We start from the raw sequence: 26042 nt of genomic DNA, 5'->3' as shown, positions 1-26042 counted from the left end.
TTGACTCTACGAGGGTTTTTTTTGGAGGGATGGTTTCTGGTGCGCAGCAACGTGAGGATTCTGAGGCCAGGGCAGATGTTGAGATCAATGGAGGGGTCGGGGAGATTGGGGGAAGGAGGTTTCAAGCATGGGATGGTGAGGGGAGAAGAGCAGAGCAGGAGGAGAAGGAGCCATGAAGGGGGCTTCATGATGAAAAATTTTTTTTTATTTTTTTTTTTTCCACTTTGAATTGGATCATGTTGTGATCACTATTTCCTAATGGTCCCACTACTTCCACTTCTTGGGCAGGTCCTCAGGGTGAGTGGGAGGGGGAGAAAATGGATTCTCATGTATTTATGGATGAATCTAAGTGCTGTTTATCAAATTACTTGTATGCATTCCTTTGTGCACTGTTTTTAGACTGAAAAATTAATAAAGATTAAAAATAAAATAAAATAAAATTGGTTAAAATGCCTATCATAAATTCTAATGTGTTTTACAATATTAAAAGCAAGGGGGAGAGACTTACATAGGCATATTGACAAGATAAATTATGGAATGGACATGAAAACAATGGGTAAGTAATGATGAAACACCATCTTTTCTGCAACTGCCCCTTTCTTTGGAATGCTCTACCAACACACCTCCACCTCGAAATCTCCCTCGACAAATTCAAAACAAAACTTAAAACCTTCCTATATCAGGACGCTTTCCAAACTACAATATCAGACCCTTCCCATTTTACCTAACGATGAATGAGAACTGGTTTTAAGAAGCGATTTACCCTTCCTCCTTATCCTTCCCACCTCCCTCTTTACCTCCCTTTAATTTTTTTTTAACTTCAATGTAATTTTGAATGTTTCCTTTCCCCAGTCCCTCTCGTTTAATTTTGTCTATGTCTCATCCAAGGTCAATGTTATTGCCCAATTTACTTTTATTTTAATTTAAACTTTTAGCATTGTAAACTGACCAGATACATGTCAATGGTTGGTATATCAAACTACTGTATAAATAAACTTGGCCTTGGCACCTAAGCACATAACACAGTATTCAATAAGTCTGGTACCTAAGGTGGGAATTCATCAAGCAGCATTAGGGTTTAACATCCATTAACACATATTAAGGGAATTAGCGCACATTAAACACTAGATTAACTAAGCAAATCGATCGGGTACCGATCGATTTGCGAGCCCTTTGCGACATGATTTCCCTCCGACCCGATTCACTAACCTGTGTAGCGATCCGATCCTGATTCGTGCATGCAAATGAGGGGAATCGGTATGCAAAGCAGGAAGGACGTGATTCACTACCCTTTTTTCCTGACACACTGACAGGCTGGCTGATCAAGAACAAGCGACTGGTGAGGACCAGTCGCTTGTGTAAAAAACTGCTCTCTGCCCCGATTCTGTCTTTGGTGAGTCTCCACTCAGAGTACAGTCTGCCCTGACTCTTCTCTCTCTGGCTCCCCGGCTCTTCTGCCTCCCTCAACTCTCCTGCTCTCTGCCGTGACCTGCTCTCTGCCTGCCCCGACTCTCTCTGGCTCCCCTGACTCTTCTGCTCTCTGCTTGCCCCGACTCTCTCTGCCTACCCCGACTCTCCTGCTCTCTGCCACTTCTCTCTCCCTAACTTCTTCAGTGTTTCTAGGCCTTTTGCTAATTCACAGCTGAGAATGGAGCCGCTCTTCTCTCTGCCCCTTCCAGCTGAGCCCTGCTCTTGCTGCCCCGACTCTCCTGCTCTCTGTCGCCCTTCCCTGCAGTGCGAGCCCGTGGTTTTAAAGTGGGGCTGCACTGCGGGGAAGGGCGGCAGAGAGCAGGAGAGTCAAAAATTGCCTGCTTTTCAACGCCGGGGATCACCCATCCAGAGCAGAAGACTCAGGGCCAGTAAAAAAAAAAAAACCCAGCAAAAACAAACACCGAACACATGCGCAGACCATCTGCAAGGAAAACAGATGGTCTGCGCATGCATCGGGATCGCACACTAGCGATCTGTGCGGTCGGAGGGGGCGTTCCTCCGATTGCCCTCATTTTAATTTTATTGTTTTGTGAATTGGTCGGGCCTGCACAGATCGGCCACGGATTGGGCATAGGGAGTCAGATATGTGAATCTAGCCTTAAAAGCCCTTAAGTATAAATGGGTTTTAGAACTGAATGCATGCAAATTCCCTTAATGTACATTAAAGGTGCATTAAGCCTAATTTTGCTTGATGAATTCCCCCCTAAGCGTGTGATCTGCCCATGCTCACCCACATTCACACCTCTTTGCAGTTACGTGATAAAACACTTTTAAGTCACTCTCTAGACACTTTTTTCTTACTTCCTGTTTCTCTTTTAACTTATAGAATAGAGCAGTTATGCATCTAACTGCAGTGTACACCTGTTTGAGCACCTAACTTGTGGCATACTATGTAGCTTTAGGGGGATAGTGTCTACTGATGAAAATACATGCCTACATATGGGCACCTATTTTTCTAGCATATACTTTTGGCTGTATACCTGGTATGTCTAGCCCAATATAATAATAACTTTATTTTTCTATACCGCCATAGTCAAGCGACTTCTAGACGGTTCACATTGAAAGAAGGCTGGCAAGTCAGCGGATAACAGGAAGTATAAATAGAAAAGTTACATACTAATTGGAGTTCCATGGTTAAAGAATACATGAAAATTGGAGTTACCTGAGAGATTGAGTTAGCGTTTACAGCGGGGAATATCATAGTGAGAGAGGGTCGTCTGTTTAGTCAATGAATTTGTCGAATAGGGTGGTTTTAATTGATTTTTGGAATGCGTTGTAGGTCAGTTTGGGTTCATTTATGCAGTTTCTCAGCCAGGCTTGCTGTCTATTCGCTTGGAACATGATGGTTCTATCCAGGAAGGATCTGCAGCCTGTGATCTTTGGGTATGCAAAGATATTTTTGTTTCTGGTTGTTCGTGTGCGGTTGTGCAGAATGAAGTGTGTTTGCAGGTGTGGTGCCTGATAACTGTGCATATCCATATAGAGGAGGCCCCAGTCCAGAATGCCCCTTCTACACCCATATCTTTGTATGTATAAAACTATTCATGCAACTGAGTGGATGAATAGCCTGGTGGTTAATGCCAAGTCCTGAGAACCAGTGGAACCAGGTTCAATTCCCACTGCAGCCCCTTGTGACTCTAGGCAAGTCACTTGACCCTCCATTGTCCCAGGTACAAATTGAGTGCCTGTCTAAAATATGTAAACCACTTTGAGAGAGGCAGTATATCAAATCCCATCCCCTATAGGCACTTCCACTGAAAATGAATCAAAACCAATCCACAGTTGTCTGGCACAGCAACAAAAGTTCTGACCTGGTAGAGTTTTTTGTTTTCGCTAATGACTGAAAACAGTAGTCCTAAAACACAGATTTATTTTATTTATTTATTTAAGTACTTATACCCTCTTTAAGACCTAAGTGGTTCACAAGGAAATTAGGCCACAATTATACACAATTTAGAAACAATACAACAAATGTTAATAAATATTAAAATCTCTCCAATAATATTATTACAAATGAATGACTTTCAAGAAAAGGCCTCTACAAATAATGTCGTCTAACACTTTTTTAAATCTTTGAATATCAGAGTGCATCCTAAGTGACCCTTTCAGATTATTCCATAATAGAACCCCTGCCACTGAGATTACTGAAGCCCTCATTTTTGCATAATGTATGTTTATTAACCTTTCACTAACTACCTGCAGTGTCCCCTCTGACCTCAGGGCTCAACCTAGTTCATATACTTTCAGCACCTGAGTCAGATACCAGGGGATATTAAGGCGTATCACTTTAAAGATAGCAGAAGAAACAATATTTTACCAGTAGCCAATTAAGCCTTTCAATAAAGGTGTGAAGACTGGAAAACTGCCAACGTTATTCTGCTCCACAAAAAGGGATGCAGGTCAGAGGCTGAAAATTACAGACCAGTGAGTCTCACATCAATAGTATGTAAACTTATGGAAACGTTGATTAAAAACAGATTGGACACGATTCTGAATGATCCCCACCAGCATGGCTTTACGAAGGGAAGGTCTTGTCAATCCAATCTGATAAACTTCTTTGACTGGGTAAAAAAAAAACTGGATGGGGAGAGTCCCTGGACATCGTGTATTTAGACTTCAGTAAGGCTTTTGATAGTGTCCCACACCGTAGGTTATTGAATAAGATGAACACGTTTCTGGAAACGTCAATCGCTCCTCCTAAACTTACTTGCTCCACTTCATCACTGACGCTGAAACCGTGGATTGAAGACAAAGTTTTATTTTATTTTTCTTTCCAGCTTATGATTTATCTTTAATCTTATCTATTGTTTTGCCTTTTGTCTTTGTTTTGTTCTATTTCTATCATTTAAATTTCTCCAGAATTCTACTGTTCAACGGCTCCCCCTTCTGCTTCTATTCCTTTCTCTCCTCTCTTCTACCTTCCAAAGTATTTAGATCAATGCTGTCTTGTTAAAATGTTTATTTTATTTTTATTTTTCCTCTAACTCTACTTTTCACTTCTCTATTACCCTCCAGGTACTTTAGTTAGATTGTGAGCCTTCGGGACAGTAAGGGAATTTTTCAAGTACCTTTCTTATTTCTAATCTTAATGTATATTTTCTGTAAACCGCTTAGAACCTAACGGATGTAGCGGTATATAAGAAATAAATTACATTACATTACATTACATTACGATGGGCCTAGGAGAAACACTGACTGCATGGGTAGAAGACTGGCTTAGCGGCAGACTTCAAAGGGTGATGGTAAATGGTATTCCCTCAAAAACGTCGGAAGTGACCAGTGGAGTACCACAGGGCTCGGTCCTGGGCCCGATACTATTTAATATCTTTGTAAGGGATCTGCCTCAGGGACTTCGAGGCAAAATTACATTATTTGCCGATGACGCTAAACTATGCAACGTTGTGGGCAGCGCAGCAAAACCTGACAGCGCAACCATGCCCGACACTATGAAGCAGGACCTACTTTTACTGGAACAATGGTCCAGTACTTGGCAACTGAATTTTAATGCCAAAAAATGTAAGGTAATGCACCTTGGTAGCGGAAATCCATGCAGAACATGCACCCTGAATGGTGAAAACCTAACAAGAACTGTAGCAGAACGGAACTTGGGCGTAATCCTCTGGGAAGATATGAAAGCTGCCAGTCAGGTGGAGAAAGCTTCAACAAAGGATAGACAAATGCTGGGTTGCATCAGAAGGAGCTTCATCAGCCGAAAGCCTGAAGTCATACTGCCGTTATTCAGATCCATGGTGAGACCTCACCTAGAGTACTGTATTCAGTTTTGGAGGCCACATTATCAAAAAGATGTGAAGAGAATGGAGTCGATTCAGCGAATGGCCACTAGGATGGTCTCAGGACTTAAAGATCTCCCATATGAAGAACGTCTGAGCAGGCTGCGATTATATTCTCTCGAAGAGTGCAGAGAAAGGGTGGACATGATAGAAACATTTAAATACATCACGGGCCGCATTGAGGTGGAGGAAGAAATCTTTTTTCTTACGGGTCCCACGGCAACAAGAGGGCATCCACCAAAACTCAGGGGGGGAAGATTTCATGGGAACACCAGGAAATACTTCTTCACCGAAATGGTAATTGATCGATGGAATGGTCTTCCACGTCAGGTAGTCGAGGCCAGTAACACGCTTGACGATGGGACAGACAGGTGGGGTCGCTCCAGAGGAATGCTTAAAAGATGGATTCTCGAGGGAGGGAGCGTTCTTGAGTGGGCAGACTTGTTGGGCCGTCGGCCCTTTTCTGCTGTCATACTCTATGTTTCTATGTTTCTATAAGTGAATTGAATTTTAGTTAAGAGTCCTCTCACCATATAATTATTCTTCACAGTAGTTTAAAGTATTACATAGTAACATAGTAAATGACAGCAGAGAAAGACTTGCATGGTCCATTCAGTCTGCCTGTGAGGAAATCTATAGCAGTGTTCTTCAACTGCTGATCCATGGACTGGTGCCGGTCCACAGAAATTTTCTGCCAGTCCATAGGACTGGCAAGTCCATCGGGCCCAAGATAGCATTCTTCAGCCACCGGTCTATGGTACGATCAACGCGGCATCTTCATGCCGGGTCCCCGAGTGCTGCAGTGCACAAAGCCTTGGGAAAAGGCTCCTACCCGTGTCCTGCGCCTGAACTGGAAGTCTTCTCTCTGAAGTCGCAACATCAGAGGGAAGGCTTCCAGAAGAAACGTGCAACGCACGTGAAAAGCCACTGCCCACAGCTTTGTGCAATGTAGCACTCAGAGAGCTGGCCCGAAGACGCCGCATTGATTGCACCGTGGACCGGCCTGAAGCTAACACCGGGGGACAGTCCAGAAGGCAACGCACATGGAGGGAGAGAGACAACAACAGTAGGGGAAATGCTTTTATTTTTTTTAATTTAGTGATTGATTTGTCTGTTCAGGATTTTATTTAGTGATTGATTTGTCTGTTCAGGAAGAAATGCATTTGTTTCTTTTCCTCTGGGGTTGTATTGCTTGCAGAGTCTTGCATCTTAGGGTTTGTTTGTAAATATTAGTACTTTTAGTTTTTGGTCCTGCATTTGCATGGGGTTATCTGTTTTTTGGTAGGAATGAATGTTAAAAAGCATAGTGTGCTTTGTGTATTTTAATTTTGTGGTTAACCATTATGTATTGTTAATACAATTATATTGTGTGTATATATGAAAAATGAATGGAAAAAATGGTGTTACAATTAGTACTATTATGAGGCGGAGATGGGCACGACTTAGCCCAGTGATCTTCAACTACCAATCCGTGGACCGGTGCAGGTCCACAAAATAATTATTTTATTTCCGCCGGTCCATAGGTGTCAAAAGGTTGAAGAACACTGATCTATAGGATGCTGCCACTTCCCCTTAAAAACACTCCCTCACAGTGTCAGAGCTACCTTAAAATGCCAGGATCATTCCTAAGGGGAAGTGACATAAGAGGGGCAGAGCCAGCAGAGTACGACCCAGGAAATATAAAAGACCAGGACAGAGTTAGGTTAAGAAGGCTCAGAGAAAAGTAGCAATGCTCACTGCAGATACCGCCACCCTGAAGCTGAGAAACTGCAACTACCTTGTTCAGGTAGTCCAATTTCAGCTTGGAACCTGGAAATTTGAATTTTGACCTAGCTAGCTGCTCTTTTTTGAGGACTGTCTGGGTGCCAGGATGTCCTTTGAAAAATGAAGGAGTCTGTCTGGGTTTAGCCAGCTCTCCCAACTCCCCCACCTACCTCCTTCCCGGCCAGCCTTGGTAATTTAATCTTCAGTCAGCCGGCGGTAGCAGCAACAAGGTGAGCCTGCTATTGCTGGCCTGCCCCAGAAGCTGCCTCTCTGCAAGTCCCATCTATGTGGGAATAGGAAGTTGTTGCAGAGAAGTAGCTTCTGGGGCAGGCCAGCAGTAGCAGGTTCACCTTGTTGCTGCTGCCACCAGCTGACTGAAGATTAAATTACTGCAACTGGATGGAAGTAGGGAACTGGAGAAACAGCATGGAGGGAGGGAGGGATCACTGGAGAAGCATTATCGAAAGGAGGGAGTGCAGGAGAAAAGAACATCGAGTAGGGTAGTGTTGGATGGGAAGGGAGAGACAGAATCAGCAGGAGAGGAGGTTGAAAGGAGAGAGAGGGGCACCCATAGGGGATTGGGGGTTAGAAAGAGAAAGAAAGAAAGAAAGCACACACAGAAAAGGAGTTTAGAAGAAGAGAAAGAGAGAGAGAGAGAGCACAGCACACTATGGGGGAGGAAGATTGGAGGAAGGGAGAGAGAGAAGCACTAAAAGAGTACAGAGGTTGAGAAGAGGGACCAAGGAAATGGGTTGAGTGTGGGGAGGACTGTGGGTTGAGTATGGGCAAGGTCATGTGTCCTCTTTTTTTTTGTCTTCACAAATATGGTAACTCTAGGCTAGCCTTGCATGCTTACTAGAGACTATGCTGGTAACTCTGTGCCCAGGGCCAGGCCAGAGACCAGTAAGGACTGCTGCGGAGAGAAAGGCATTAATGTATACCAGTGGTCTCCAATGTATAGCTCCAGGGCTGCATGTGGCCCTCAAAGTCCTTCATTTCAGCCCTCAAACAGTTGACTGAAATGCTCTTCAGATCCTGTAAATGTGTTCATTTAAGTTTTGCTTGATATAGTAACTCTTAAGCATAGGAGCCAGCTCTGTAGGTGCTGTGAGTGCTTGAGCACCCCCAATATTGAGCAAGCTGCTTAACTGTGTCCACAGAGGGGTAATTTCCATTGGGTTGAGCACCCCCAATCATTTTTAAAAGTTTGCTCCTATGTCTCCTTTATGGAATTTTGCTTCTGTTGACAATTCAAAATAAAGTGAGTTTTTAAAATATGTTACTGAAATGTTGTAGAATCGATATTACAAGTAATATTAATGTTTAATATTTAATACCCAGTCTGAACAAGCAGGTCAAAGAAGTTTACAAAATCGGTAGTATGTGTAAGCTTGAAATCTTTAGGTGGCCCTCAGAGCTTTCTTGTGTAGGAGATCTCATGCCCTGTTTACTTTTCCACCAGTACAGGGCTGTAAAAGCAAGAAATTTCTTGACCATACTCTAGCATTTCACGCGGCTTCCCACGATAGAGAATTTTGTTCACTATTGCATGGAGCTTGTTCTCATAAACATTTCAGAATTCAATTGAAAACTTATCTTTTTTTCAAAATACTTGGTCAAATAATTTTCCTGCCATCATTAAATTGTCTATTGTTTATAATCTTTTGTAAACCGTGTAGGACTTATGGTTACACGGTTAAGAAGTACGATGTTATGTTATGTTCACACTGTGGCCTCTATATGAAAAAGGTTGGACATTACTGTGATTTCTTTTAGTAAAGAGTTTGGAAGTCTTTTGGGTTTTTTCCTTGAGATCAAATTTCGTTGTATTCCACAGTTGAGGGGGTTCTCTCCCCCCCCCCTCTTGCTGGGGTCCTGATCATCCCTTCAAAGGGGTGGCTTCTCTATAAGCAAATTAATATGCAAATGAGCTTCTTCAATGGTGCCTTTTCCCAGGGCTAAACCCATGCTATATTTTTATAGTAGTTTCCCAGTATAAACCCTTTAGGTCTGAGGATTTTGGTAATGGAAGGTACATCTCATCACATAATCTCCCCCTCAGACCGAGTGTAGGAATTCTGCCTTATTAAGAGATCGCTTTCGCATGTGCAAATTTTCAGGAGGATCCTTTTTTTTCCTTTTCTTTATTTAAAAACATTTTTCACCTGTATCCAAAGCGGCTCACAGTATTACATACATATTTCAAAATTTGCACAACATAAAGATCCCATATACATCAGCAAAAATCATAAGATTATACCATCCCTATAAATTTTATCTTTTTATGTTTGTTAACATTGTGTCCCCGATCCTTCACTTCCCATGATTTATCTCTCTACTTTCCTTTGGATTCTTTGGAATTCTTTGTGGCTGGACTCTTTTCTTCTCTATGCTGGAGGAGGCAGGCTATGAATATAAGAGTCCTTTCCCTTACTTAGTGCTCTTTTGAGCTTCTGAGAAGTTTACTAGGATTTTTAAAATCCTTTCCTGATTTCTTAGGGACTAGAAGGTCTTGCATACCCTCCCAGTCCCGACCTAGGATCAAGGATCAAAAATTTAAATTTAAAATTTGGAAGAGGTGGATCACCATGGGCGGTTATGGGAGGACCCTTGAAACAGCAGTAAGCGAAACATGTCGGGTCAAACCTTCCCAAGCCGAGCAAGTCAGAACTAAAAAACTGTAAAGAAGATAGAAGGAGTAAACGATACAGCTAAGTCTTTTGGATATATTTTACATCTTTACAACATATTTATGAACTTTTATGAATATTTATGAAATGAATGAACTGGGTAAGCACTAAGCACTTTAAAGGAAGTTAAATAGATAAAGAGTAGCAAAAGCAAAATGCACAAGGCACTTTTAAACTAATGGAGAAAACTATGAAAAAATTAAATAGAAATGAGCCAGTGAGGAAATGACCACGTAAAGCTCACCGCAGTGAAAGCATTTTGAGGCGGGAGAGTGATGGGACTGAGGCTCAAAGATTCTTGGAGTAAGTAATTGATAGGAATTGCTTTGGAGGCTTAGAGGATCTAAATATAAATTTCTAATTTATTGGAGACATCTGATGCATCTATGGCTTCTCCAGCAACACTTTTGCTCACGGTTGCTTTGCAACCAGATAAGGAATGGATTTTAAGAATGTTCTTCAAAAATAGATCTAAAGAATTTTTGGGACACAAAATCCAGATGTTTCCAAATGTCTTGAGAGACACACAAAAAAGGAGATGGCAGTTTCTGATTTTAAGACCAGCAGTGACTGAGCTGGGAGGTGTTTTCTATTTGAGATTTCCCTGCAAGAGTGTGATTAGATATCAGTCCTCAAAAGTATGTTTTCCTTGAACCCTTACAGTTGTCTAGTTTCATATCCCTTAAATGCCTTGAGAGAGAAGTTTAATACTGACCGATATTATATTTGGAAAGTTTCCCTCACTCAACAGTTAAGCTGTAATCTAGAGAATTGTTAATTTCTGATAGCTTTTGCTTTCTTTGAAATCACTCTGTATAATCTTGGATCTTTAGTTGAGGACTTGAGATAGATTCAGCATATAGTTTGAGTAAATATTTTTGCTCAATCTACCTTTTTGTACAAGTGTGTCATGTTTGGAAATTATTGTGAAAAATTATAAATAAATAAGAATTGCTCCATCACTATTTGGTTGACCATCTTGAGGGCAGTTTGTTGCTTGGATCTTAGCCATCAAGTGGCCAATCCAGCAAAGTCTGAGCTATTGCTGACAGCAAGATCCCCCCCTCCCCCACGACAGCTCCTCACCACACCAAACCTGGTGGTCTAGTGGGCTGTTCCCCCCTCCGACCCCCATACCTTTTTCAAAGACTGGCAGGAGGGATGCTCAATAGATCACCATTATTGGTGTGGTGGGGCATTGTTGTGGGGAGCTTGCTCTCAGAGGGGGTCCCCAACCTCACGGCAGGAGTGCATGGGCATTCCTTCTGCCAATCTTCCGCATGGGGTGGGAGGCATCGGCGGGGAGCAGTCATGGTGGGGGCACTAGACCACCAGGCTTTTTGGGGGGGCTCCATTTAGGAGGAATTGGGGCCATTGGTGGTGGTGGGTCTGAGCTGCTTTATTTTCATGTCAGTGCCTGAGCCAATTAATACTCAGGTACTGACTGGAAAGTAAGACTATGAGAGCTCAGACCCTGCCAGTAAATATTGACCCTGATTCCTCATAAATGGAGAGGTGTTTCTTTTGGAGAATCACCCAGAGAGGTCATTTTAATATTAATGGCCTCGGTATACTACAGTTTTAATAGTAATGACCTCATTTGTACTAAATTTCCATAGTATAATTGGAGGCTGCTAGAAAGCACAGAAAAGACCACAGTGATAATCGGGTAGTAAAATACGGTAGAATCCGGCCCTCAGTCTCTCCTGTCCCTTGAGATGAAGAACAGGCAGGAACCAAGAGGTAACTGGAATAAATTTGAATGGTTTATTAACTTGCTTAAAGATATTAACAGTCAACTATTTATATATTCAGAGGTAGCAATCATCAGGTTTAAGTAATTTCATTTTTTCCACAAATTTCTCTAACCCAACTCCCCAGGCAGTAGAGCAGGGGTGTCAGTCCCTCCTTGAGGGCCGCAATCAATTCGGATTTTCAGGATTTCCCCAATGAATATGCATGAGATCTATTAGCATACAATGAAAGCAGTGCATGCAAATAGATCTCATTCATATTCATTAGGGAAATCCTGAAAACCCGACTGGATTGCGGTCCTCGAGGAGGGACTTTGACACCTAACTGAAACCTCAGTGACCCACTGGAAAATGCACAGTCCTCTGCTGCTTACTGCAAAGGTATTTTCCATGAGAGGGGTCACATATGTTTCCCATCTTTAGCCTTCAATGTTAGTGTTGCAACTATATTCACCCCAAATGATCATCCATGGATCCAGGGTGACTCCTTTTCTTCTCATATGCTGTTTGCATGACAGGGTTACATCTGGAGCTCTTTATCCAGCAGATTGAATATATCAGAGGTATGACCCATGCTGCAGGCATCCGCCTGTTGATTCATGATCAGTCACAGATGCCTTTTCCTGAGGATGAGGGGGTGAACATCCCACCAGGAGCTGAGACAGACATTGGCATGATGAAGGTAAATCTCCTGATGCAGCAGTAAAATGAAAATGCGAATAAACAAGGGAACATTTAGTAAGCCAATGTGACCAGATGATGCCAAGATCTTGTCCTAGTTTTCTTCTGGAAAAACAAAGAGGGGTGTTTATCAGATGTGAGACAGAAAAAGTATGTCATAGATGTTGTGCATTTTGATATTAATGAAAGGAACATCACTGAGTATCCAGATAGCAGATATGTAGAAAAAAAGAAGATATGTATGTAAACTATATATACTTATTAGAAAATATTTCTTTTCATATCAAATGGCATGGGAATCTGTTCTTGCTAGTATAGATTAAATATTGCTAATAACCAGACAACTGATTGGGATGGGGAGTGCTGAGCCCAAAGTGGGGAAATTAGGTGGGGTGAGAAACAGGGCCCCCTCCTTAATTTCTGCCCTGAGCCCCAGCATGTCTAAAACTGGTCCTGGCTACAACCTCAGCACCCTGAGGTTGTGGGTTCAAACCCTGTGCTGTTTCTTGTGACCCTGGGCAAGTCACTTAATCCTCCACTACCCCAGGTACATTAGATAGATTGTGAGCCCACCAGGACAGATAGGGAAAATGCTTGAAGTACCTGTATGTAAACTGCTTTGAGTGTGGTTGTAAAACTACAAAAAGGCAGTATACAAGTCCCAATCCCTTTCCCTGAAGCACACAGTTGTGTTTCCTATGCTGCAGTACTGTACAGTACTACATAGCCTTCAGAGATTAAAAATAACTTATTGAAAATAAACCATAATTGCTGCCATGATTTTCCAGACCATACCCAGGGCAGCTTTATAACCCCAGCTGTCCATAGGCCAGAGGTATTCTTGGGACACAGCAATCAGACTCCTAAAGAACATACGCACCCAGGACCCTGTCTCCCAAGCTCTATCATTGGCCTACTGGATACCCATAGCCTAACACTACGTCTTCAAGGGCTTGATACTAGTGTACAAGTCCTTTGCACAACATGGCACCTGGCTACATATTAGATAAGCTTCCTCCATATGTCCCGAAAGGCTGCTCCGCTCCCAGGAGGAAACACGTCTCCAAATACTCCCTGGTTGTGCCCTTCAACTTCAAAACACCAGATGACTATCCTACTTTCATTTCATACCACGCTACTGAAATCAACTGCCCCCACAGATCAGATCCCTTGAAGGGCTTCTGAACTTTAGGAAAGCAATAAAACTTACCTTCTCACCTAATCCCCCCACCCAATGCAGTAAGGTTAAGAAGAAATGTACACTCAGACTTAAATGTATATTGAATTAGATCCTCTGTATATGTCAAGTTAGGATGAAAACACTTTACTATAGCAAATTGTAACTCGTCTGTATACTATGTATGTTAACTTGTAACCCTTTCTGAGCTCGTTGGGGAAAATCGGATAGACAACAAATTAAATAAATAAAACAAACATACCCAGCCAGTCAGGTTTTCAGGATATCCACAATGAATTTTGTGGTGGGGCCCAGGTCTGCTAGTTGAGCAGGGCCCAGCCTTCACCACCAGCGTATGATCTAGTGCTCCCTGGAAGTAAGGACTCTTATTCCTTGTCAAGTCAAACTCTGAGCTCAATTATAGTTCTCGATTATCTCACTTGGGGATAAAATTATTTAGTTACGCGGATGATATTACGATCATCATCCCCTTTGCTGACTCCCTCTCAGAAGTAGCTCTTAAGGTAGCAGGAGTATTAGGGTTAATGGAACAGTGGATGATTGTTTAAATTAAAGCTGAACTCAGAAAAAAACAAAGTTCTTTATTGCTTTTCCACGTCCATGTGATAGTGATACATCTTTGATCATAAATAAACATAACTATTCTATTCAGCCAACCATTAAGATATTGGGTGTGATACTAGATCAGGGCCTGGCCATGAGGAATCAGGTGGACTCTTTGGTCAGAAAGGGATTCTTCACCCTCTGGAACCTTCGATCCATTAGGGCTTACTTTGATGTTTCATCATTCAGACTCTTGGTGCAATCCCTTATACTTAGTCAACTTGATTACTGCAATATTGCCTATTTGGCAGTGTCTCAGAGAAATATGCAGCAACTTCGCATAATTCAGAATGCTGCGATTAGACTGATTTTTGGTCTGAAGAAGTTTGACCATATAGCACTCTTTTTTTGGGAATTGCACTGGCTGCCAGTGGAAGTGTGGGTGAAGTTCAAGTCCAGTTGTTTTTGTTATAGGGTTTTGTTTGGTCTTATCCCTAAATAGTTAACTGATCTTTTTTCTTTTGCAACTAACAAATACAGGAGAAGTTTGCATTTGAATTTCGTCTTTCCACCCATAAAAGGTTGTAAACTCACCAACACCTTTTGTCTTACCAGGCAACTTTATGGGGCAAGGATTTGGATTGTTGGATTATGTCCTCCAGTTCTTATCTGGAATTTAGGAGACATTTAAAAACACACTTATTTGTTAAATATTTGGGTAACTAACTTTTTCATTTAATTGTACATCTTACTTTTTGTAAACCACATAGAACTTTATGGTTCTGTGAGATATAAGCTGATTGTTATTTTATGTATAGCCACATTAAAATTGAGTTCATAGGTGAAGAAAAGATAAAACTATCAAACAATGTTCAACATGTCCATTCAGCTTCTATCAGAATAGCTGCTTCTCACATGTGGTTTAGCTGCTTTTATTCAACACAGTTCTGGTAGCACTTTATCCCTGGACTTCAGGCTTGAACCTGAAGGCTACTAGGCAGGCCCTAAGCCACCCAGCTCTATACCTCTTCTCTCAATACCCTTAAAGATATTATGGGGTACTAGCTCAGGAAACCCTTCACCTGACTTCCTTAAAACACACTTTCTCATGACTGACCTGTCTCTGAGCCTGGTCAGTGTGAAGAGAACCATTCCACCCTTATTGATAAGATGGTCTTTTATCCCTCCCTAGTTCCCATTTTAAAGTGCTTCTGAAATATCCAAGCTCTGGGCTGCTTAATAGCATTAAACCTTTGCAATAGCCCAGCTACCGTGTTTCCCCGAAAATAAGACAGTGTCATATTAATTTGTGGCTTATTTTGGGGGATGTCTTATTTTTTTCATTTACAACGATCATCTCTCCCTTCTTCACCTCCATCCCAATTCTTCCTCTTTCCTTTCTTCCATCCCATATGCAGCATCTTTCCTCCCCTCTCACCCATCCCTTTATGCATCTTTCTATCCCTCTCTTCCATCCCTCATGCAGCTGAACCCCGCAGACCATCTGATGTATCCCCTTGCGCAGCATCTTTCCATCCCTTCGTCCCATCCCCCTGCACAGCAGACTGCCGACCCTCCCACCGCGAGACTGACATACCTCCGCTCCAAACAGCAGCGGCAGCACTCTGAACAGGCTGCTTTACGGCCTTCCCTGCCGGGTCCTTCCCTGTTTTGTGTCACTGACATTATCAGGGCTTATTTTTGGGATGGGGCTTATATTAGGAACACCTTTAAAAATCATGCTAGGGCTTATTTTCAGGGTAGGTCTTATTTTCGGGGAAACACGGTAGCTCACCTGCATTGCTAGCCCTGGCTGAAACATTCATTCAGTTCCAGAGCTTCACAATATTTCTCTTCAAGCACACTCATACACATTTCCAGGACCACCTTTTAACTATAAGACATTTATTTAGCAAAGGGGTTACCTCACTCATATAATCTTTATTCATTCTTTCTTACACTGCAGAGGTCTACTTCATGTCCCATTCATATTCATTTATAGAGTTTCCCTCCTGCCAGTCTTCTAAAAAGGTACAAAGGGGGTTCAGGAGGAGATGGCCCACTAGACCACCAGGTTTATGTGTGTGGGGGGGGGGGCTGTGGGAGACTGTTGGGGCGGAAGCTTGCTGCCAGGGGGGTGTCAGAGGGGGATGGCCCACTAGAACACCAGGCTTGTGTTGTGGAGGGCTGTGGGGGGATTATAGGCACAACTCATGTGTGTGTGATGTGCCTGTTCTGGCAGATGTCTTTGTTTTGAATTATCTGTAAAAACTAAAATCAAAACTGTTAGAAGTAATTGCTGCTTTTTATGGGGACAGGTAATTTTATGAGGGGGACGGAGGTGATTCCTCGCAGGGATGGACAAAGTCAAAGGGGATTCCTCATGGGGATGGGTGGGGACGGAGGAGATTCTGGCGGGGACAGATGGGGATAGGCAGGATTCTGGCGGGGACGGGTGGGATTTGTTTTTCCGTGCAACTCTCTAACTTGGAGCAATAGAGGGGTCTCTTGTTGGGGTTTTGTTCTTTCAAGCTCATAAGAACATAAGAAAAGTCTTACTGGGTCAGACTAATGGTCCATTAGTAGCCCGTTCTAACGGTGGCCAATCCAGGTCACTAGTAATTGGTCAAAACCCAAGGAGTAGCAATATTCCATGCAACTGATCCTCACACTGAGGATTCACCCTATAATTTATAATTCTTAATCTCTCATTACAGTCTTAAGTTCAACGGGGCAGCCTTGGTTACCCATTATTGTCTTCATAATTTGGCACCCCAAGCATGTTCCTAAATCCAGCCCTGAGTTTCTTTTCTTTTTTTTACTTCTAGATGCCTTAAACCCCTGTAGAATATTCCCAATGTAATAATTAGGGCTATCACTTTTAACTGATAAACAATCTCTATAGTGCCACAGACATTTTCAGTAGAAGTGTCATAAATTTAAAGGGGGGAAAAAAAAACCCCACTCAGGAAATTTGACTTTGACTCTGCACTGAACAGTGCAGCAGCAGTTCCTCTGCGTTGATGCTATATCAGATATTGAAGTGGGGAAATGCCATGTAATTGAACAATCTGATTGGCTGCTCCAATCCTACTCCAGGAACATTTGAAATGTGTGTAAGAGGCATTACCAAAGCTGCTTCTTGTCATACTCTATTTGCAGGTTCATATTAAGAGGCTGAAATCCCCATATGAAAATCAGTGCACTGAAGGAGAGAACATTAAAAACTTCTACAAGGATATTTATGGAGCAAGTTACACGAGAGAGGTACGGATTATGAGTTTATACGTATAACAAACATATAGTACCTTTTGTCTAAGGTACTTTTCTACACGTGAAAATACTATATGCCCATGGAATGGAACCTAGAAGAGCATTGTAGGGGATGTTGTATTTTCTCACTAAGGAACAGAAACAGCTGTATTTGTAGATTCTCCAACATGAATATTCATCAGATGTTTTTGCAGACATGGGATCTTATAAAAATAAAGAAACATTTTGTGACTGAGAAAATAATTTGCATGGCATGGTTATCATGAAAACAAGACCAGTTCATGACCTCTGAGGACTAAACCTGAGTATCCACACATCCACTGGGGTTGAGAAGGATTTGTAATAAGTCACTAGCTCTTTTGTTCTTTCAAGCAGTTCCTTTGTTTCCCTTAGGCTTGCAAACGGACCTGCGCTCAGCAAAGCATCATGGAGAACTGTGGTTGCAGTCACTGGGAATTTGCCTCACCCAAAGAACTGCACTATCCCAAGTGCAACCTCAGCACTCATGGAGTCAGTAAGTTAAAAAAAAATGTTTTGCTGTTTTATTGAGGAATCAAGAAATGGAAGGACCCCACCCATGAATGGAAAGCATTTTTCAAATACGATTCATAATTGCAAATAGTTGTATTACCTTTTCACCATTTTGGAATCAATTAATTGAAAAGAAAGAGACCAAATATAATTCAGTCTTTATGTCACTATTGTTTAGAAGCTTTTCTCTTATTCCTAGGAGACTGTGTCGAACATTATGAATTCAAATTTGCCCACGATGATCTGAATTGTCATTGCCCACTGCAGTGCACGTAAGTTCTGTAACTCTTCATTGCAAATGTAGATACTTCTAGAGTAGCTGCAACACGGCCTAAGAGAATCCCCTTCCCCACCCCAAACTCTCATGTACTGTTGGATGTTTTAAGATATTACCACATACAAAACTCCTATAAAAACGACAAGTTGTAGTAGTCATATACCATAGCTATCTCAGTGCAGGACACTTTCAGAAGGAACAGACAATCTCACTTCATGATCAGTGCCTTAATCTAACAGACTGAATGCTGTAATTTAGTCAGGAAGTGAATGGGATATAACAAGTAGTGAGGTCCTTAAAGGGGGAAGATAAATACACAAACTAAGTTTTAAAAAAACTGACTGATCAAGAATGTCTTGGAGTCACGTGATGAAGCTTAGCTGAGCGGTGGCTCTCTGCTCTTGCTCCGCAACGTCCCCACTCATTCAGCTAATTATAGCCCCCATGTGACTCTTGGACAACGGCTATTGAGGTGTATTTTGTTCCCTGCAAGCTGAGGAATCTGCTGACAGAGCTTTTGGAGCAGTTCCTGCGAGCTGTGGCTGGGTTATGCCCTCTAAAAATTTGCAGCTGGCTAAGCTTAAGCAGACCATGCTATCACCAAAGATGGTGGCACCAGGAACACCCGCACGCACAATGGTCACACTGCAGGAGGAGACTATGAGGGAGCTCACCAAGCATCTTTCTGCCCTAATTGATGATAAATTCTCTAAGTTTCAGGCCTCCGTCGATGACTTTAAAGACTGCATGGAACGCCAGGGAGCGCAAATCACCCACCTCGAAAACAGGGTCTCTGCGTAAGAAGATACTGCAGCTCAGGCTGCTGCCTGCATACAAGCCCTGGAGACTCGGTGCACTTCGCTGGAGGCCCGCATTGAAGACCAGGAGAACTGGGGCCGCAGGAACAACCTGCGCATCGTGGGCCTTTGCGAGAAAATCTGGGATGCAGAGCTGTGGCCCCTGGTGGAGCAGTGGTTGCCTGGTCTGGTGAGTCTGGACCTGGTGGGGTCCCTGGCAATGGTGGAGTGAGTGCACTGGGTGGGTCCTCAGAGATCAGGAGACACCAAACCATGACCCGTTATAGCCTGTTTTTTCAACGCAGCTCTTAAGGACAAAATCATGGCACTGTATCACAGGGCTGGTGCTCTGGAGCACGAGGGAGTTTGGAGCCTATTGTTCAATAATTTCTCCCGTGTGGTGGCTGCTAGCCGGAAGGCCTTGGCTCCCTATTGCTCTGAACTGTGGAATCAGGGTCTCTGTTTTGCAGTGCTATTTCCCACGAGTGTGTGTCCACACTGACTCTGGCCCTTTTGTGTGTGACACCCTGGAGCAACTTAAAGGTTTTCTAGTGGAGCAGAGATCCTGCACCTTGAGGGAGGCCTGGGTCGAGGACATATGGTGCCTTTTGGTGACACTGGATCCCTGTCTGGTATGCCTCTTTGTTTTTCTTGGAGGGGGTCTTGACATGAGTGGCGGATCTTTTCTGTACCCTATTGCAGGGATGGCACAGGTGTCACTGTTTTCCTGGAGGAGAGCTCGTTTGGGCTGCCTTTCTTTTCCTGCCGATCCCTGGCTGTTGCTGCCTGGCTGGGAGTTCTCTCTTGGGGTCTTTACACCCTGGTCCATCTGCTGGCTGGCTTCAGGACCTACTCTGTGCTTTCATGGAGGTTGTCAGCTTTCTAACAGGACAATTCTGGGCCCACTAATTTTGGACTGACAGAGTACTGCATGGTCTTTTATTTCTTGTTTGGTATAGTTGGTTGAGTGGGGAAGTGGTAGGAGGGAGCCGGCTTATGGGGATGTTTTTTACCTGTTTGTTGGTGGGTTGGGTGGTTGGGAGGGCGGGGATGGTTGAAGAAAGAGCTGGGGGGGGTAGAGTGTCACATTAGGAGTTTGAGACGGGATGGGGAGGGGCAGCTAAGCAACACATCTTGTGAGTATGGATGGCAAAATATAAATACTTAAGTTGGTGGGTTTTCCAAAGCCCTGCCGGCTGAAGATGACCTCTTCCTCTAGTTCAGCAACCAGATCCCTCAAGAGACACTGCCACTAGCTGCAGAGCATGAAGATTTCAGGCTGCTAGAATGGAGGAGATGGTCTTCAACTGGCCGGGATTTTGGATTTCCACCAGCCACAGCAAGGGAGGTGGCTAATTTTTGATGGACCTGGGCCCCCTGTGTGTTCAGTACAAAAGGTTCAGTGCATATCTGTTCTGTTTTTATTTCTCCAGTGTTGTAATACTTGCTGAGTTTAATTTCTTAGGGTTCCCAGTTCAATTTCCATTTATGATCCCTTGTTCTGTATTTAGTAAAGGTCTATGTTTTGTGTGTAAAGAAGTCATTTAAAGTTGATTTATGCTTGGTAGTAATGGGAGGTGGGGATATCAGGGGGAGGATGCAGGGAGGAGAGGAGATCAGGGGCCCCCTCCTTAATTTCTTTCCTGGGCCCCAGCTTGTCTAAAACTGGAGTTCCCAGCTTGTTTGGGTCAAATGACAGAATTAGCTGAGTAAAAGTTCTGTGAGGCTTGGTTCTATCCAAGTAGTAAACTAGAGGACATTTGCAGACTAATGTGTGAAGCACTTCCTCACCAGGGTGAGTGTGTGGCTCTCTACAAAACACTGGAAGATTGACGGACTGGTTGAGATGATACTCTGAAATAATTTTGGGGAGGAATTTCGGATGAGTATTAAGAATCACCTTGTCTGGAAAAAATGTAGTATAAAGTGGACATGCAACTAGCACCTGGAGTTCACTGGCTTGGTATGCTGATTTGAGAGCAATGAGGAAGAATACTTTACAAGTAAAGTACTTGAGAGATGAAGTGGAAAGTGATTCAAATGCAGGCTTCAAGAGTGCTGAAAGCCGGTGGAGGAGGTTTCAGAGGTGATTGGGTATTGTAAAGGCCATTCATAAATGAAGAAATCAGAGGATGTACTGTTAAGGCCTTGTTATCCAGTAGTGTGTGAACAACATTGATAGCACTGAGAAGAACTCTCACTGAATTAGTCTTTAGTCTAGAATCAGAGAGATAGGAGATAATCCAGTTTAGATGGAAGAGGGAAGGTTACTGGATCCAAAGAATTGCCAGTATACCACAAACAGAAGTGAGTCCACTTGAAGTGGTAGCAATGCCGTGTGAAAGGCTTCCTAGATGCTTCAATGTTTATGTTTTAATAAGATTTGTTATATCACTCTAGTATATCACAGACCTAAGTGGCTTACAATGAAAATAATTAATGAAAGGAACTCCATTGAAGATAGGAAAGATAGAGATAAGATACGTACTATATCATAATAAGCATTCAGTGAGGATGAAAACAGACTACATTAAAAATAAAAATAAAGTTGATAGTTGACACTGGTGCAGACAGCGAAAGAGTATCTACTGGTTAGGAGAGAGATACCACACTATGAGAGCTAAAGAATGTAGATTTGGATGCAATAAAGAGACCTTGTAATGTGTCAGCAGTGTTGGAAAGATGTGCAGAGTGATTGGTTCCCCTTTGCTCATTTGTAGGAGGAAAGGGAAGCAAGGTTGATGTTGCCACTGGTGGCTGGTTCCTGGCAAAGTTTGAGCATTGTTGTCTTCATTAAAGGGATTGGAAGAAATGCATAGAGGAACTTGCCTCACCCATCGAGTAGAAAGGCATCCACTTCCAGGTGGTTGGGAGCATGGAGCCTGGAGTACAAAAGAGGAAGCTTCTGATTGTAGGGGAAAGCTAATAGGTCTACTTCCGAGGTCCCCCAAGGTATAAATAACTGTCATAAGATGAAGGTGTTGAGCGACCATTCATGTAGTTGTAGAATTCTGCTCAATCTGTTGACCAATACATTCTGATTTCCTGCTGCTTTCTGGAAAGTGTTGCGAGCAGTGGCCCAGGACTAGAATTGGATGGCCTCTCGGTAGAGAAGGCAAGATCCTGCTCCATATTGCTTGTTCACGTAGTACATGGCTACTTGGTTGTCTGTCTGAGACAGTATTACTCAGTTGAGGAGGCAATCCTGGCACATAAACAGGGCATTGCAAATTGCCCATAGTTCAACAAGGTTGATAAGAAGACATGTCTCTGTAGAACTCCAAGATCCCTGGGTGTGGAAACAGTCTAAGTGAGTTCCCTATCCTAACATGGAAGAATCGGTCATCACATTCTTTTGATGAGGGGGTACTTGAAGCAGGAGACCTCTGGAGAGATTGGTTGGAGACATACACCACAGAAGAGAGCCTCTGAGCTGCGAGGTCACTGACAAGCGTTGGGATGGAAGACCAGTTGCTTAACAACACTGGGAGGATAACACCCACTGAGGATGTCTGAGGTGAAGACAGGCAAATGGGACCACATATACTGTGGAAGCAATGTGACTAAGAAACTGTAACAGATGACAATGAGAAAAGACTTCCTGGCAGAGCAGAAGTAGTGTGGTGAGTCTCTGCTGAGGGAAGAAAGCACAAGTCTGGTTTGTATCCAGAAGAGCTCCAATAAACTCCAAAATCTGAATGGGCTTTAGGTGGGAGGTGAGATAACTGACTGTAGATCCCAGGAATTTGAGAAGTTGAATTATTGCATTCAAAGCCTGCTGAGCCTGTTGCAGTGTGGAGGCTTTGATCAAGCAGTCATCCAGGTAAGGAAAAATGTGGAAAACGTATGAGTGAAGTATCACTGGTACCACCACCAAGCACGTGGTGAACACTCTGGGTTCTGATGCTAGCCCAAAGGGGAGTACTTTTTAATGGAAATGGTGTGTTCCCAGATAAAAGTGAAGGAATTTTCTGTGAACAGGAAGAATAGAAATAAGCATGTACACTTTTTTGATATCTAGAGAGCATAACCAGTCATTCTTTTCCAAAAGCGGCAATAGGGTTTTCAGAAAGAGTATCTGAAACTTCACTTTCACAAGGTACTTGCTCAGTATTCTCAGGTCAAGGATTGGATGAATAGCTCTGGACTTCTTTAGGATGAGGGAGTATCCCTGTGCCTCTCTCCTACAATGGAACTTTTTCTATTGTGGTGAAATGGAGGAAGGATGAGAGTTCTCTCTGATGGGAGTTGAAACGAGACTCTCTTGGAGGGTGGTTTGGAGGCTTTTCCTGCAGATACAGTGCACAGCCTCGACTCATGAAGGACCCATTGATTATGAGGGTCCAGTGCTGTTGGTAATGGATAAGTCTGCCTCCTATTGGGAGAGTCTGAGGTGCGGGCTGAGAAACATAAGCTAACCTCTCTAGGAGGTAGTCAAAACAACTGCTGCTGCTTAGGCTAAGTAGGCGCAGAAGTTTTTTGTTGTCTGAGTTGCCTCGGCCATCTTTGGGTAGATGCTCGCTTAGATGTAGGAGGCTGATGGTATTTATTTCTGTAAGTGAATGAGCCTGTAGGAGCTTGAAGATTGCTTAGGCTGCTGAGACTGTTGAGCTCTCGAGGAGGAAAGAGTGCTCATATCTTTTGAGTGGCCTCCTCTACACAGTCACCAAACAAGTCATCACCAGTGCAAGGTATATTGGAAAGGCGATTTTGAACATGGGTATCTAGATCTGAGATTCTGGGCCAAGCTTGTCTGTGCATAGGGAAGGACATTGCAGAGGTCCAAGAGGCTAATTCAAAGGCATTGATGTAGAGTGAGCCATGTATTTCCTGGTTTCCAGGAGGTCATGTTGGATATGCTGATAAGTTTAGAGGGTATGTAGTTTCATAAGTGGACATCCCCTGGACAAGAGACTTCATGTAGAACAGTGGTTTCAAATTAATGGCCCACGGGCCACATTTGGCTCGCCAGGTACTATTTTGAGGCCCTCGGTATGTTACCATTGTTCTGGAATGTTGCCCGCCTCACTGCTGTAACCTCACGCAAGCATTTTCCTGCATCTGTACACGAGGTGGAGTGGAGAGGACAATCGCGTACAGACACAAGAAAGCACTTGCGTGAGGTTACAGCAGTGAGGTGGGCAACGTTCCAGAATGTAAGGTAACCATTGGAGGCAGTGCAGTTTGTATGTAATCTTGTGAACGCTCCCGAAATTCAGCACCTCTCCTGGCGGTGACAGCTTGATGTAAGATAGCAGTTGTGTCCGGTCCTGGAAGAGGTGAGAGCTCAAGGCGATTGTGGACATGACCGCTGGACACTTAGGCCCTGATTCTGCAAACTGTGCCTAACGCTAGGCATGGTTTAGACATCCGCGGAGCGCAAGTCACACTCCGCGTTACTTAAACGTAAGATAGACGTCAGATACGCGTCTCCAATAATATATTTTTTTCACTTGTAGACGCCAGGTGGACGTCCCTACAATGTATTTAGTTATATGTAAAAATGTGTTTTTAATAAAACTCTTTGTCCATTCCTTTGCTTAAACATATTTTGGTTCAGTTTTAATTATCTGCAGCCATTGTCTGATTTCTAAAGCAGCCTGTTCTCTCATTCTAAACCCCCTCCCCACCCAAACACTCCCTCCCAAGCCAAGCTGAATTTACCAATACTAATTTCTCTAGGATACATCTCAAAACATGTACCTTCCTTCAACACCTGTGCAAGCCCTCTGAAGTTTTAGTAAACTCATACCTGTTGCCCTGTGCGGATGTAGCATAAAAAGAAATACATTCTTACCACAATGGCTTGTAGTTGAGAGCAGATGAATGTATCTGATGCCCCTTTGCCTGAAAACTGCAGAATGCTGATCAAAAACAGAAAAGTCCACCACTTATGAGAGCTGTTAGGATGCTTTTAAAATGAGTGAAGGTGAAGTGGGATTTGAACCAGTGAATTGAAAAGATTAGACAAGCTGCAACAAGGCATTTTAACTTGGTGAGCCACAAATGGCTTCTTTCAATCAGTGGAGAGGTTTCTTACCATGTGAGCTTAGGATGCCTTAGCCATGGCAAGCTCCAAATAAATGTGCCTGCAAATTGCACAATGCTGTTGAAAAACAGCAAAGTCCACCATATATACACTCCTATGAGAGCTTAGGAAGTTGTTAAAATGAGTGAAGGTAAGGGTGGGATTTGAACCAGCAAGCTTAAGAAGATGGACAAGGTGCAACAAGATGCATTAACTTGGTAAGCCAGAAATGCTTTCTTTGTGGTGATTGTGATATCATTCCTAACCAGATGATACATAGGCAGGTCAGTAAGCTATGATATGACAGGGGAGCCAGAGAAACTGGTGTGGAAGGTGTTGTAGCTCAATGTGTTAAAATGCTGTGCTGATCTTGAGAGGTTGTGAGTTCAACACCCAGTGCATCTTTTAATTGTGGCATTCTTCCTTGCAGGTGCACCTTGATGATCTCACAATGAGATCAGCTTTGTGCAGTTGAACAGCTCCATTTTGCAATGAGGGGAAATGCATGTTAAAGTCTGTAGCTGGTTTTTCTATTTTTAAGCTTTGAGAAATGAAATAATGTGTGCAATATTTATATCTTTTTCATGTTCTTTTTTTGCTCTCTAGAAAGAGCTGATTGCAGCACTGTTTGGTGAGAAAAAAGGGGGTTCTTTTTAAGCAGAAAACCCAAAAGTGGTGTAATTAGTAAATCATATTGCTGTTTGGGCAGAAAAGTACTATGTTTTGCATGCAATATGTTTGTATTGAGGTGCCCTATTGATATGGTGGCTTATTATATCTATTAGGAGGGGGAAAAGAGGAAAAAACGATTCCTGAAGTCTATGTAGAATATATCATTTCAGAAGCCCAAAGTACGTCTATGTTCCGCCCATAGAAACATGTTCAGCCCAAGCAGAAACTACACTTAGACCAGCTTTTCATTTTCCTACAATTTCCGTGATGTTTAGATACGGTCTGGCATCCAACTAGCGTCTATCTGGTGCCTATCCTTAACAACACCCACATTACACCCACGTCTACATACTTGGACATGACTTTCCTAAAAACTCGTGTCTACCTCGCGTCTATATTCTGACAACGCCTACCTGATGCCTAACTCTAAGTACCAATAACGCTTGTTAAGACCCTTAAATCGAACACCTAAACCACGGCTAAAGTTAGGCGCAGTTTGCAGAATCGGGGCCTTAAGGCACAAGTCGGATATTGATTCCCCTCTACAAGGAG

The 26042-nt window shown here is 43.0% G+C and overlaps 1 protein-coding gene across 2 annotated transcripts in view; it reads left to right on the top strand.

Moving 5' to 3' along the window:
- The window catches only part of LOC117367590 (amiloride-sensitive sodium channel subunit alpha-like), a 267236-nt gene that overhangs the window by 198759 nt on the left and 42435 nt on the right, over nucleotides 1–26042 (top strand). For both annotated transcript variants that reach the window (XM_033960281.1, XM_033960282.1), the window contains exons 4-7: nucleotides 12009–12172; nucleotides 17075–17179; nucleotides 17579–17699; nucleotides 17916–17988. In XM_033960281.1, the coding sequence (XP_033816172.1) occupies nucleotides 12009–12172; nucleotides 17075–17179; nucleotides 17579–17699; nucleotides 17916–17988 (463 nt within the window). The remainder of the gene's footprint in view (nucleotides 1–12008; nucleotides 12173–17074; nucleotides 17180–17578; nucleotides 17700–17915; nucleotides 17989–26042) is intronic.

The sequence above is a fragment of the Geotrypetes seraphini genome, chromosome 10 (assembly GCF_902459505.1).
Source record: "Geotrypetes seraphini chromosome 10, aGeoSer1.1, whole genome shotgun sequence".
In the NCBI taxonomy this organism is placed as follows: domain Eukaryota; kingdom Metazoa; phylum Chordata; class Amphibia; order Gymnophiona; family Dermophiidae; genus Geotrypetes; species Geotrypetes seraphini.
This window is presented reverse-complemented; position numbering and strand designations above follow the sequence as displayed.